Source organism: Falco biarmicus, chromosome 3, assembly GCF_023638135.1.
Source record: "Falco biarmicus isolate bFalBia1 chromosome 3, bFalBia1.pri, whole genome shotgun sequence".
In the NCBI taxonomy this organism is placed as follows: Eukaryota; Metazoa; Chordata; class Aves; order Falconiformes; family Falconidae; genus Falco; species Falco biarmicus.
In genome coordinates, this window is record NC_079290.1 from 30,977,210 (window position 1) to 30,990,773 (window position 13,564).

Sequence of the window (13,564 nt, forward strand, 5' to 3'; positions counted from 1 at the left end):
GTGTTGCATGTAAAAAGCTGCTTGCCTACATATCACCCATTTATTTCTGCATCTTCAGAAGGCTGCAGACTGTTGCCCGGCCAGCATTTGCTGCAGTCTGGAGTTACACGAAGCAAGTGAAGGTGTGCAGCACAGCTACAACAGCTCTCCTGGACTGTAACTTCACTGCCTGGAAATCCCTTTCCTTTTAGCTACTCATCTCTCAGAAGAGCACTGTATTTATGTTCATTGCCTCTTCTTTTTTCCCTAAAGAAAAAACAGGGAGTGGATGAAGTAAGAGATGTAATGCACAAGCTTTGTAGGGCTTCAGATACGTGACTTGTAAACTTTACAGCCCAGCTAAGGTCCTTCAGCCTAATGATTCGTAAGGGAAGTGATTTTACTCCTCTACTCTGCTCCTGTGAGACCTCACCTGGAGCCCTGCATCCAGCTTTCTGGGGTCCCCAGCACAGAAAAGACATGGACCTGTTGGAGCGAGCCCAGAGGAGGGCCATGACGATGGTCAGAGGGCTGGAGCCCCTCTGCTGTGAAGACAGCCTGGGAGAGTGAGGGTTGGTTGCTCAGCCTGGAGAAGAGAAGGCTCCGGGGAGACCTGGCAGTGGCCTTCCAGTACCTGAAGGGGCCTAAGGAAAGCTGGGGAGGGGCTTTTTACGAGGGCAGGTAGTGACAGGGCAATGGGCAGTGGCTTTGAACAGAAAGAGGGTAGATTTAGATGAGATATTAGGAAGAAATTCTGAACTGTGAGGGCGGTGAGCCCCTGGCAGGGGTTGCCCAGAGCAGCTGTGGATGCCCCATCCCTGGCAGTGCTCCAGGCCAGGCTGGATGGGGCTTTGGGCAGCCTGGTCTGGTGGAAGGTGTCCCTGCCCATGGCAGGGGTGTGTGAAGGATCTAGGCAATCTTTGAAAACCCCTCTGGGGCCAACCCCTCTATAACTGAAGGCTGTGCATATTTAGCTCCTAATTAAGTCAGCACGTTTAATTAGCCATCATTTTGCATATGTTTGCGTTATAAATTAAGGTTTTGTAGACTGCCGTTAACTCTGTTCCTCACCACCTGCTTTCCGAGGTCTGTATTACTACCAGCTTAACGGAATAGCACTTTATTTCCCTAAACTTCGTAACCGGCGCCGGTAACGGCGGGAGGAGGGGGGGTGGGGCGGGCGCGGGGGCGGGGCGGGGCCCTGGCCCCGCCCCGCCCCCGCGCCCGCCCCACCCCCCCGCAGCGTCCCTGCCCGCCCGTCACGTGCGTTAGCGACAGCCGCCGCCGCCGCCTATTGGTGGAGGGGCGGGGAGAGGCGTGGCCAGGGCGGCCGGGCCGTCAGCTGCGCGCCGCGGCCGTAACAACAAAGGGCTCCGCGGGGTGCGGAGGCGGCGCGGTAGCGGGCGGTGCGGTGCGGGTGAGTTCGTTTAGCGGGATGGGGTCCGAGCACGCTGCTGTTGTCCCCGCGCACTGCGCGGCGGGGTGTAATGGTGCTTTGCGGTTCGCAAAGCAGCAGCGGAGGTCCCGTCTCTCCGTGCATCGGTCTCTCTCCTCGGATAAACGTAGAGACGGGGAGGGTTTTGCCCGTTTTACCGGGTGCTCGGCAGCTGGGGGTCGTGTGTGTGTGTCCCCACCCCGGGGCTGGCCGCCGGGGTGCAGCCGGGTAGGTGCGCAGCTGCTGCGGGCTCTGCCGGGTCACCCGCCGGTTCCGCTGCAAGCGGCGTGTGGGAGCCGCCTGCTGGTGGCGGGGGGCTGCGGCGGGGGGCGCCGGCGGCCGAGCTCCGGCAGATTGCTGCGGGGTGTGTGTGTGTTGCTTTTCGGTTTATTTGGTGTGCATCTCCTCTCCTCTGCTAGGATAGAAAGAAAAAAACCACCCTGTGTTTGTTGGTGGTTTTTTTTTTAATGGGGTCGTGAGATCTCTTTGTAGTGCTGCATCCAGCCCTGGGGCCCCCAGCATAAGGACATGGACTCGTTGGAGCGAGCCCAGAGGAGGGCCATGACGATGGTCAGAGGGATGGAGCCCCTCTGCTGTGAAGACAGCCTGGGAGAGTGAGGGTTGGTTGCTCACCCTGCAGAAGAGAAGGCTCCGGGGGGACCTTGCAGCTGCCTTCCAGTACCTGAAGGGGCCTAAGGGAAGCTGGGGAGGGGCTTTTTACGAGGGCAGGTAGTGACAGGGCAAGGGGCAATGGCTTTGAACTGAAAGAGGGTAGATTTAGATGAGGTATTAGGAAGAAATTCTGAACTGTGAGGGCAGTGAGCCCCTGGCAGGGGTTGCCCAGAGCAGCTGTGGATGCCCCATCCCTGGCAGTGCTCCAGGCCAGGCTGGATGGGGCTTTGAGCAGCCTGGTCTGGTGGAAGGTGTCCCTGCCCGTGGCAGGGGGGTGGGAGCTAGATGACCTCTAATGTCCCTTCCAACCCAAAGCATTCTGTGATTCTAGACGACAATACAATATTGTTGACATGCATCAGGTGTGTTATCTGTAACAGCCTCTTAATCACCGCTGTAGCTGAGTCAGTTGTTCCTGGTCTTTTCTTGCAGCTGGTAGTTCCTGTCTAAGAGCTACAGTATCTCTCTTTCAGTCTCTGTCTCCTTTGCCTCCCCTAACAAAGGCCCTTGATAACAGCATTACTTCTTGGTCCCCTTGCACGAGAATGTGCAAGTGTGGCATTTTTAAAGGCGCTTATCCAAAAGGATGCCAAAACATTGACCCGTTTCTAAATGATTCAGATGGTTTTTTTGGATCCTCCTTGGGGTGGAGGAAGGGGGAAATGGGACAAACTGCTTTTGATCTACAGAAAGACATCTATGGGTCAAAAGCTGTAGTTTGTTTACGTTATGTTCTCAGGAATGGGGATATCTCTTTTCCTTGTTAGAGGTTAATTATTTGATGTTGCTGTGGATGCCTGTGGAGCCTTAATATAGGAGTGTGAGCTCTCATCTTGTACAAAACAGAAAAACAGCTTCTGCCTGAAGGTACTTCCAGCCTTGATCTAGGAAGGAGGTAATGCATGCATCTGGGAGTACAGGGAAAGCCAGTGCTGATCAGCGAGTACACTGTGGCTTGCTAGTTAGTTAGCCCAAAGAAAAAACAAACTCTTTTGTTCATAGGCCTTATGCCAGAAGAGGGTTAGGGATGGATGTGGAAGATAACTGGAAAGCTACAGACCTCAAACTTTCACTTAGAGTTCTTTTCTTTATCTGTGGTAAGCTCTGTCTGTAATTGAAGCACTCAAACCTTCTCAAGAAGATGCTCAGGAACACTGTGGGCATTTGGCGTTTCCTTGGGTAACCCATCCAGGGCTTAGCAGCCTTAATGGTTAAAAGCATTTCCTGCTAGTAACCACTGAAAACTTAACTTTACTGCAGTTAAAAGCTGCTTCTGCTTGCTGTGAACATAGGAGAAGGGAATAAATGTTTGCCTCTTTCTTCACGTAATTGACTACTGTTGTCGCTTCTTTCATTCGCTCTGTTAAATCTTTCCATTTGTCAAATTTTATTATGTTTCTGTAGACTTATGGTCATTCTTGCAGCTCTCTTGGAGAGCCCAGATGTTTAATTTCTGAGTGTGGTCCTAAAAACGAGCCTTTTATCACTACGGCAGCTGAGCCAGTTGTTCCTAGTCTTGTGTTTTCCTGTGGCTGATAGTTCCTGTAGAAGAACTTGAGTGCACTTCTTGAGTTACGCTGTACCTTTTCATATTGCTTCTGAAGAGTACTTTGAATTATAATCCTATCTTTCTGTGCTGTTTGAATAAAGAAGTAGCTGCATAAATGTCTATAGGAGCGCTATATGTATGGAGCAGGTGCTTGTCCTTGTAATGAACAAGTAGTTGATGGGGTCTGGTGTCCTGGGGTAGGATGGGGTAGGATGACGTAGGAGGCCAACCTGACCCTTTAGTGTGGTCTGAGAGTTACGGGTGAAGCAAGGTATACTGCCCTTAAATAATATTCATCATGGATTGTATCTTCTTTTAATGGCTGTGTGTGTCTAGTCTAGTGTGTCTTACTCCCTTTCTCTTCCTGAATGCAGACACTCATACCCTCTTACATGCATATCTTATTCCCTATTTAATTATTAAAGGAGTGTTTAATATGTAATAATTCTGACATGCTGTGATAATGCAAATATCACTATGGTGAAACTAATTTGCAGTTAAATTAGTGGATATTTTTCACATGTAGTCTTTTTCTGCTACTTCAATAGCTTCTATTTATCGACTCATATGTAAATATTCAAGGGCTGTAGGCATGCTAATCTGAAGTGGTTGAACATTCAGCTTCTCAGTGCTAACGGGATTTTTCACCTTAACTGCCAAATGCAGAGTTCAGGCTTATGGTGACTAATTACATGTAGATTTAGGGAAGTGTATTGAGTTTAAAACATTGGTTTTAATTAAGTATACAAGTTACTTTTCTTTGTTACTTAGACTTACCATACATGACTAGTTGGGCACTTGCTGTGAAAATGATGTCACCGGTGACTATCCAGTGCGCTTCAAGCCTGAAGGTGGGGCATGCCTGCCCACTGCATTAACTTGTAGGCGGTGCCTGTGAACTGGTGTGATGGGAGGGAGAAGAAGCTGCCTTGGGCACCCCTGGGAGCACTGGCAGGGATCTCTGGGAGAGGTCTGAGGCTGTGTCAACAGAGATGTGTTGTCTGGAGCAGAAAACATGCAATTGCCCTTTGCATCTTTCTCAGTCCAGGAGGAAGACAGACAGGGAGCATCTCGGTGAGCATAGGCACAAGACTGCTCTCCTCCCATAGGAGAAGATGGGATTTGACAGCTAAACAGCCCTTTGCATGGGAGGAGGGTCAAGAGGGAAGGCACTTGAGACCTAGGCTTTTCCTGTATGCGTGTAGCTGGGAGGGGATGGTGAATGCCAGTGAAGCTGCCTCTCCTCTTAGGGAAAAATGTTCACTGGTACTTCTGACTGCACTAACGAGAGGGTTTTTTATTTGTTCCCTAGAGATGTTACATGTTGCTTTGTCATTAAGACCCTTGTCATCGTTTTTTGCAGGTTTCACATAAACTGTTTACTAGTCATGCCTCTGTGTGCCCTGTACCTAAGCTGATAAAGCATCTATGCACTTTAATCTCAAGTCTATGCCACTCTGCTAGTACAGTGTGAGCTGTGCCTTGAACCTTGGATATAAAGACCTACCAGCCAAAGTCTTGCTCCTGCCTTAGTAATGTTCCAGAGGTTAAATAACATGCTCATGGGAGAGATTGATAGCTTGTCCAGCCAAGAGCCAGAGTTCAGTGAAAAAGAAGACGACGAGTGGATTCTGGTTGACTTTATAGGTAAGACATCTGTCAAATGTAAGCTCTGCCTTTGTCCTGCTCTGGCTCTTGTTTCTTCGCAAGGAAGCAAGACAAGCAAGTAGCCCGAGAGAAACTTTACCAAAAAAAACCCAGTGTAGATTAGAGCGTAGAGTGTCTTCGAAGCAAATGTACCAAAGCATGTTATGTAAATTCATGAGAAAAATGATGTCAGATTTAGAAGCCTGATACAGCCTTCAGCAGAACCACTTGTACAGATAAAATATTTGACTTATTACGCAATTTTATTGCTTTACTGATAGCACTTGTTTTACGTGTCTAGCATGGCTTATCAGGGAACTCCCTTTTCCCCTCCCCTTACTTTAAAAGAAAAAAAATAATGTATGTGCTAATAGGGTTTTATTTCTCTTTCTTTCATTGTTTTTTTTTTTATATATATATATATATCTTGTTTCTGGCTACATGCAACCTTGTTGTTTTCTGCCTCCTGCAATCACCAACATCCATGGGTTCTGCTCGACTGACTAATGGCCACCTACAGCAGACACTTGCACTAATTGCTCCGTGGAGGAAGCAGACATCGCTGAAGCATCAACCACGGACGGCTCCCCGGTCTTCTCTTGTTTACCATCTCCTTTGGAACACTTGCCAGAGGCCAGCGAGTCTTGCTTCATCCAGTTTGAGTCGTGTCCCATGGAGGAGAGCTGGTTTATTACCCCTCCCCCATGTTTTACTGCAGGTGGATTAACCACTATCAAAGTGGAAACCAGTCCAATGGAGAATCTCCTAATAGAGCATCCCAGCATGTCTGTGTATGCTGTCCACAATACCTGTCACAGCCTTAATGAGACTGCATGTGGAGATGAGGAGTTTCACAGCCCAGGTAGTCCCAGGTATGTCTGACTTCTCTTGTCAGGAAGCCCTGTTGCTGAAAATATCTGGTTTCTACTTGATCAGCTTAGACACTTAATACTGAATTTTCCAGCTTATTTTGGAGCAGGTGAATAAAGCATGAATACTAGACAAGGTGGGTAGGGTGGTCAGGGCTGCCTGCCTGCTTAGAAAAATGTTATACAAGATGGTTGTGTCAGGAAACAGTTGGGTATGCTGTTCTGACACTGCAATGAATATTGATGGAGCCTAATTATTCCCTTGCAGAATATACTCTGGTCCTGTTGAAACTGGTGGTAGTTAACTCTGTAGCTGGTAACATAGATTTGAAAGCACTTTGCCCCCTTCATAGCTATGTGGATTTATCATAACTGTTAGTCAGTACCCTTTCAGTCATCTGATGAGATGAAAAATGTTATTTAATTATCCTGACAGGGAAGTCTTGTTTTAGTGTGGGTTTTTTTTCTGTTGTTCCTCAGCCTAGTGATAGATTAGGACAGGATTAAGTTTTTCCACAGGTGACTTGTGGAGCAAAAGCAAACTGAAATATTCCACAAAACTTAATTCCCTCAAGGTAGAATCTGTGCTGCAAACTTCTACTTTTAGCAAGGTAAGAAGTTGTGCTTTTTAGTTTCAGGTCCTAAAGAAGATCTGGCCATATGGGATTATTGCAGAGGCAGGTTTGCCATTACCTGCCGCTTCAGTGTTAAATGTCCAGTATATACATCTATACAAGTATAGTGTATGTAGATGTGTACATGTAGGGTATTACTTTGTTGTTATGATTCCACACTTGCCCATGTGTTCACTGATTAGGAAATAATTGGGTGTTTTGTGAGTCCTGGTTAATAACAAAGTGATTTTTTTTTTGTACCAACTGGTGCTTACCTTTTAAAAATAATAAAAAATCATAGTATACTAAACTTTGTTACACAGGAAAAAATGAGTGTAGTGGTAGAGTTGCTGTAGGTAGATGCTGATTGACTTTTCTGATCATCTCTTTGCTGCATTTAAAGTTCTTGGTTCAAAGAAACAGGTGACATATTATACAGCAGCATGTCATCTCAAAGTATAGCGCTGATACTGTTAGAGTGGGGGATTTGTGCAGTTTGTGAAGTTAAGCATCGAGAGTCTAGCTTAGCTTAAACCGGGGGGGAAGCTGTAAGCAGGCAGCAATGAGGGTCTGAAGGAGTCTGCAAGAAAACTGTAGACTGTGAGGCATGCCCTAGTGAAAGACAGTAGACCAGTATATCTAAAATACCAGTTTGCAGTGGACAGTAACACACAGTTGGATACTGACTTCAGTGGCTTGAACCGGGGATAATAGCGTAAATTCTTCTGGAGAAGAGTCCTGTCTTACAGTATACAGTTAAGCCGCTTTAATGTGTGGGGAGGCTAAAGGTGTGATGATCTTCAACTGGTATGTGAGCACGTTTCTTTATGCTGAATTCCTTGTCAGACGATCTAGACTTTTGTGTACTTTATGTTGAGTGGCAGAGCTGGGAGGAGACTTGAGTCTAAAGCTGAGGCAAACTACAGAAACTGGAAACATCAATGACACTGATAATGCAGTAAGTTTCAAAAGCTGTTTTGAAGTCTCTAGTGGTTTAATGGTTGGCCATTTAACATTGTAGGGCCAAGAAAAGCTGCTTAAGGCACACTGGCACAGTAACAGTAAGTACTGCTGGTTTGGGACAGTGCTTTTTGTTTGATCAGGCTGCTAGCAACACTGCTTCCTCTAGAGCCTTGTCTGCCAAAACAATACTGGGTATAGGACTAACCTTTGTGCCAAATGATGTTACTTGATCAAGCCTAACTACATCTGCTTTAACAATTCAAAATGCTAAGTGCAGAAAAATTACGTCGTTGTTAATTGGGGTGGGGTCTGAAGCCTTTAATGTTTCTTGTGAGGTCTGGTTCTATAGTGCATCCAGCAGGACACTTTTGTTTTCTAGTGAAATAGATGATGGGGGGCAGCAGTGAATGTATGTAGTTTAGCTTTAGACACAGCCTGTCTAAAATTACACTTTGACAGTGTTGATGGAGGCTCATCAGCCCTGTTCTCTCGGTGCCTAGGGCTCACTAGTGCCAGGCTACCAAAGGCAACCACTAAGATACCAAAATGCTACGCTTTGGAAGAGTACGTGGCCTTTTAGTTAATTCAAATCACCTCTGCTATCCCAGTTTCGCTTTAAGATGACAAGTAGAAGAGTGTTGGTTTGCAAACCAGTGCTGGAAGGGTATTTGATAAGAAGGGGAGGAAGCTTAAATACCTTCAACCAGCAATTTTAAACCAGTTTTTCTCCTTTGGTGGAGGAAATATATTTGCTCCTTTTAAATTCCTTTCAGAGCAAAAGGATGTTGTATCAACTTCCCTCTGTTTGCCAGTTTAGTCGCCTTTCCATAACAAACCACGCTACTTTGTATTAGCAGTTGATGTCCTTTGCTAGCTAGTAACGTGCAACATGGGCATGGTTAGGAAGTATGGGTTCTGGTAAGTGTGGTGTGGCTTCCTAGCTCCTTACAGCTTTCCCCAGAAAGGCTTCATTTGGAATTCCACCTCTAGCACTGTAGCCCCGTATTTGCAGGCATCCTTGTGTAAATTAAACTGGTGTGATCTGCATAGAAGGTATTTGCAAGGCACCGTGAATTGATTTGTGTGATGTTATTCACTTATTTCTTGCTTTATATTTCAAGTGTTAGGTTTAGGGAAACATCCCGTGAATGAACAGGGGAAAAAACAGCATGTCACACATGGCTGTTCTGGAGTCTGTAGGCTTCATCAGTCATATCAAGCTACTCAAGAGCCAAAATCAAGTGGATTAGGATACTTGAAGGAAAAAAATTGTAGAAGGGAGGAACTGTCCCCATGCTGACAAGGTATTTTGCTCCAGTGTGGAGCTGGGGGACAGCAGAAGAGCTCACTTCTGTGCTAGATACTTGCAGCCCACCAAGAGCAAGGCCACAAGGGTGTGCCATGGGCACAGCAGACCAGACACGTCTACAGAGATGTGATACAATAAATGCATGTTAAGCTCTTCCAGAAGAGACTTTATTGTAGAGTCATGCTAGTGCTGAAAAACAGACTTCCCAAGAGACCTCTTGCTTGTGCTAAGCAAGCTCCTGCTCTTGCAGACACCTTTCTGGGGAACCACTGAGTTGACAGCTAGGCATGGAGTCCTGGGTGGGGGAAAAAGAAGGCAAGCAACTCGGATGCTACTGGTCTCACACCAACTGGGGCGCTCAGGCTTGTTATTTGCTTTGCTTTTAAAACTGCCAGGCTATTTTTAGCTTTACTTCGGAAGATTCAGGAAACGCCAGTGATTGTTCTGTCAAGTAGGGAAGTCAGTTTTCAATATGTCAGTCCCTGCTTGCATAGGCTGCTGGTTTGTTTTTTACTAGTGCATGATGGAGTAAGGGTTTGCCAAAACTGCTGACTTTCTGCTCGTGAAATCTAGAGGGCTGGTTGAGGAACAATCCTTCTAAGTTATTTCCTGTGTGTGTCACAACTGGTCTATCTTTTCTGTTCCTCTGCATGAATGTTGTTTGGATTTACTCGTGTGGCTGGCAATCCAGTGACACTTCCATTAGCATCCTTGTTTTCAGGCTGAGCCACCGATGTTCAAGATGATTTTTAAACCTGAACTTTGCCTAGCGGATAACGCAAAGTCTTCTAAAGCTGGAGCAGTGTGACACACATTGCCTTTTATTTCTGATCTATGTTGCATCTTGGGCTTAGGGAGGTGGGGTGGGGAAGGAAGGGTGCAAAAGTCCGAAGGCTGTTGTGGTGCCCTTGTGCAGCACTGCGTATTACTTCTCAGTGCAGTTTTCCTGAACTGGCTTGACCTCACCTCTGCCCAGATCTCTGTCCAGTAGAATAAGAGTGCCCTTTTGAAATGCTGGAGGTTGATGTCTGTGTTCTGCCCTTCATAGTTTGCTTGTCTTTCCAATGCACCTCAGTAATGACAGATATCTGCTTGCTCCATTTCTAGACTGGAGGCCCGAAATGAAACGGGACAGCGTGTTCACTGCTATGTCACAGCTCTTGCTACTCGTTCAGCTTTTCTGGAAAAAAACAAGAGCTTTCGTCCTACCCACTGGATAAAAGACCGTAATGAAAGACACTATCTCAACAGAAACAGTCTCCGTCGCCAAAACCTTACCAGGGATTGCCACTCTCGGCAAATCAAGCACAACGGACTGTTTGTTCACCAGCCTTGCCAGCGTCAGTTCAATTACTGATGGCTTTTGTGGTTTTAATCTATGGTCTAATTGTTTTTTAGGTTGCTCTTGTTTTCATGCATAGGTAAGTGTGGTCAATCTGAAGCTGATCGTCAATCCCTCAAACACAATCATAACTAGAGTTGCATTTTTTTTGAAATGGCACATAACACTCTGAACATTTTGCAGCAGTCCTAAATGTTGATGTTAAATATCAATGTCTCGGAAGCCTATCAGTACAATATTTGTGTGCTGTTTTATAAACTATGATGTATAGATGGGTTCTTAGTTTGTATTTTAAAGGAACTTAACTGAGGTGGAAATCAGTTACATTTTTGCGTTCATTGAAGTGGAGTTAGAAAATTTGAGGTTAGCCGTATGCTGTAATGACTAGTACTTGACAGCTTGTATATCTGTCCATATTCAGCATACGTGATTACTTCCTAACAAGAAAATACTACAGCTGCCAGTGGATATTACATAGCTATGCTGAACTGTTACGAGAAGGACATCTAATCTGAATTGCCTAGTACCCACTTGTGTTAGTGGAGTCTGTGTAGGTATGTTGGGTACTTGATATGGGTATTGGAAAAGAGTTAAATGTCCCCCCAGTATTGTTGTAGTGTGATATGGCACTGGTGTTACAGGTGTGGTACCTCATAGTGGAGTGGAAGGAAAAGTGGACCTATGGGTTAAGTGCAGACACACAGCCCAGAGACCTGACCTGGGTTTTACTCGGTGCAGTTTGAGTTCTTACTCCCTTTCTCTAACTCTTCTCTTTCTGTCTCTGAAGGATGTATTTCCCCTACGCTATTTCATTTACTCTTTAGTCTAGTTAAAGGAAGAAGATGGTGGATCGACTGTTCTTTTAATCCCATCAGTAGCTGACCGCTTTTTAAAGAAGTCAGGCTGATGGCAAACTGCTTCTGAGCTGCTAATTGCTGTTAGGTTGTCTCATATTTACAGATTGAGAATAACTCAAAATTAGCTAGAAGGAAGGTTTTATTAGAAATTCTCCTCATTCTCTGTCTGTCTTCTATGAAAATGAAGTCTGAGTTAATTGTGACTGAAAATGAGGGGCAGTGTGTGGCAAGGAGAAGAGGATGCTGAAAAACAGTCTTATAGAGCTCAACACAGTGATAACAGGGTGTTTAAGAATTGAGATGGATCAACAGCAGTTGTTCCCTTGGCCCATTGAGGGCAGAAGGACTGGATAGCGATTTTGTGGGCCAACAGGAAAGAAAAGCCATTCAAAACTAACAAGTAGTTTTCTTAAAAACACTTTGCAAGATGTTTTGGAAGTTGGTGGGCACTTAAAAAAAAAAAAAAGTATATGTATTACACAGCAGCCACATGGCCTGCTGAACCCCAGTAGATTAATTTAGGAAGGAGGTTAAATGGTTAGGGAGGTGAGGAAGCAGAAATCTGCATTGAAAGAAGGGGGGAAATATAAGTGAATTATCCCCCTTTCTGTCAGTGCTTGATGTGACTTACTGTGTTTTACCTTGTGTTCAGTGCCTAGGGCATAAAAGTGTTAACGTGATGTTCAACCATGTCTTCCAGCAGTCCTTAAACAGAAGTTAGTATAAGGAGCCTTTGAAATTAGGCAAGATCAATAATGTGAATTATTCCAGACCTGTGAAGTATTTTAAATTCAGCCAAATGCTTCAGTTTCCCTGAAGCAAAATCCCAACGGTTTGGATTGACCTTGATGTAGTGGTACTGTTGCACATTCTGCAGCTGGAATTGTTGCAGAACATATTTAGTGTACAGGAAACAGCATTCATAACATCTGTTTCAATGCAGATGTGCTGCTTCACTGGGATTAGTTAAGATCGTTGCAAAGGGATGTTGACAAGTAGTTAAACATATAAAAGCTAGAGGTGCTGTCCTGGGTATGCTAGTCTCATCTGATTTTATTTTTTTTTTTAAGACACACTGAATTCATATGGACAGTGAAAGAACAAAATCGGTCATGTCGTGAGAATCCAAAACCGATTTTGTTACTACTCTTTTCAGCAGTATGTGCCCATGTCCATAAAATTCTTTTGTGGTCCGAATACTCCAGTTTATCTGCAAATAGCTGCAGTTTCACTAGTCTCTCATCTGTTCACAAATGCTCTTACTTGCTTCAGATTATTTACCTTTATCACTCCAGCTTTTTGCCAGTCTTAAACTTCCTTCTCACTGCCAACTTTCTAGCTCAGGAAAATTCTTTGCTTTCCTGTGGTTTTTCTTTATATAAAAGTAACTACTTTCCTTCAGCTTTAATTTTCTTAAAGTGAAATGAAGGAAGATGGAGTCTCCAGCTCCCCGTGTTGGAAAGAGTAAGTAACCCTTTAACTCTTAATGGGGAGATAGTTGAGAGTGTAAGGCTCCCAGGCATTACAATGAGAGCCTTGGTCTGGTCTTAAATGCAACTTTAGACTGCTCCTGGAATTGGGAGATACTGATCTTTTTATACTGCATTACTAGATGACTTTCTGGTGATGAAAACCTATATCTTTCAGGATATAAACTATTTTGTTGCACAAAGCTGTGCTTCTCAATTTGTAATATTGGAAACCATATTATTGTGTGAGTACTGCATCAATGGCTTTTTGTTAATTTGTTTTACATATTTATGTTGGTCTAGCCCTGTTTTGTGCCTGGAGCTATTGGGCAATTAGATTTGTTTTGGTTTTCTGTTATAATAGTGAGCTGTGTGGCTTTTATATGGTTTTTTGAATTGTATTCGTGTGTGGTTTTTCTTGTAAAAGTGGAGGCCTTGCACTGTCTCATACTGATTGATATTCATGAATCTTGCAGAAACTGTATTTTCATATGTATTGGTCAATAGACAGACTTGCATTTTAAACTGTGCCTTCTACACAGCAAACTTGAAGATTCAAAAGGGACATTTCAGTTAGGATTAATACTGTACAGCAGTCTATGCATATATGGCAGCTTCTCTCCAGAGCCACTTCTCTATTTGTAGCAGTCCTTTTGATACAGAAGAATGTCTGGCTCTTATTTTTAATAGTGTAACACAAGCTGAAAACCGACAAAATACAGCACTTTGCCAAAAAGTAGCATTGCTTAACCGGTGTGTATTTACTAAAGCGATCTTCTGTATTTTGTTTTCATAGTGCGTTCTGCGCACCATGGGGAGATGTGATCTTAACTCTCAATAAAAGATGGCCTATTACAAA

The 13,564-nt window shown here is 44.6% G+C and overlaps 1 protein-coding gene across 4 annotated transcripts; it reads left to right on the forward strand.

Annotated features, from left to right (window-relative positions):
* The first annotated feature begins 1,267 nt into the window (after positions 1–1,267).
* Positions 1,268–13,564, forward strand: TP53INP1 (tumor protein p53 inducible nuclear protein 1). Of its 4 annotated transcripts, XM_056331998.1 has the most exons (5): positions 1,802–2,034; positions 4,999–5,282; positions 5,806–6,154; positions 7,787–7,826; positions 10,145–10,279. In XM_056331998.1, exons 2-5 carry the CDS (start codon positions 5,171–5,173, stop codon positions 10,160–10,162), a joined length of 519 nt encoding a protein of 172 aa, XP_056187973.1. In that variant the 5' UTR covers positions 1,802–2,034; positions 4,999–5,170; the 3' UTR covers positions 10,163–10,279. The 4 variants fall into 4 exon arrangements, with proteins under 4 accessions (XP_056187971.1, XP_056187973.1, XP_056187972.1 ...); XM_056331996.1 differs by lacking the exons at positions 1,802–2,034; positions 7,787–7,826 and adding an exon at positions 1,268–1,396 and having other exon boundaries at positions 5,803–6,154; positions 10,145–13,564; XM_056331997.1 differs by lacking the exon at positions 7,787–7,826 and having other exon boundaries at positions 1,825–2,034; positions 10,145–13,564.

Excerpts from the sequence above, each read along its gene's own strand:
- TP53INP1 (XM_056331996.1), top strand. The coding sequence starts at position 5,171 with ATGTTCCAGAGGTTAAATAACATGCTCATGGGAGAGATTGATAGCTTG. Across the intron at positions 5,283-5,802 it reads GATTCTGGTTGACTTTATAG|CAGACACTTGCACTAATTGC; the intron begins GTAAGACATCTG and ends GGCCACCTACAG. Across the intron at positions 6,155-10,144 it reads CACAGCCCAGGTAGTCCCAG|ACTGGAGGCCCGAAATGAAA; the intron begins GTATGTCTGACT and ends CTCCATTTCTAG.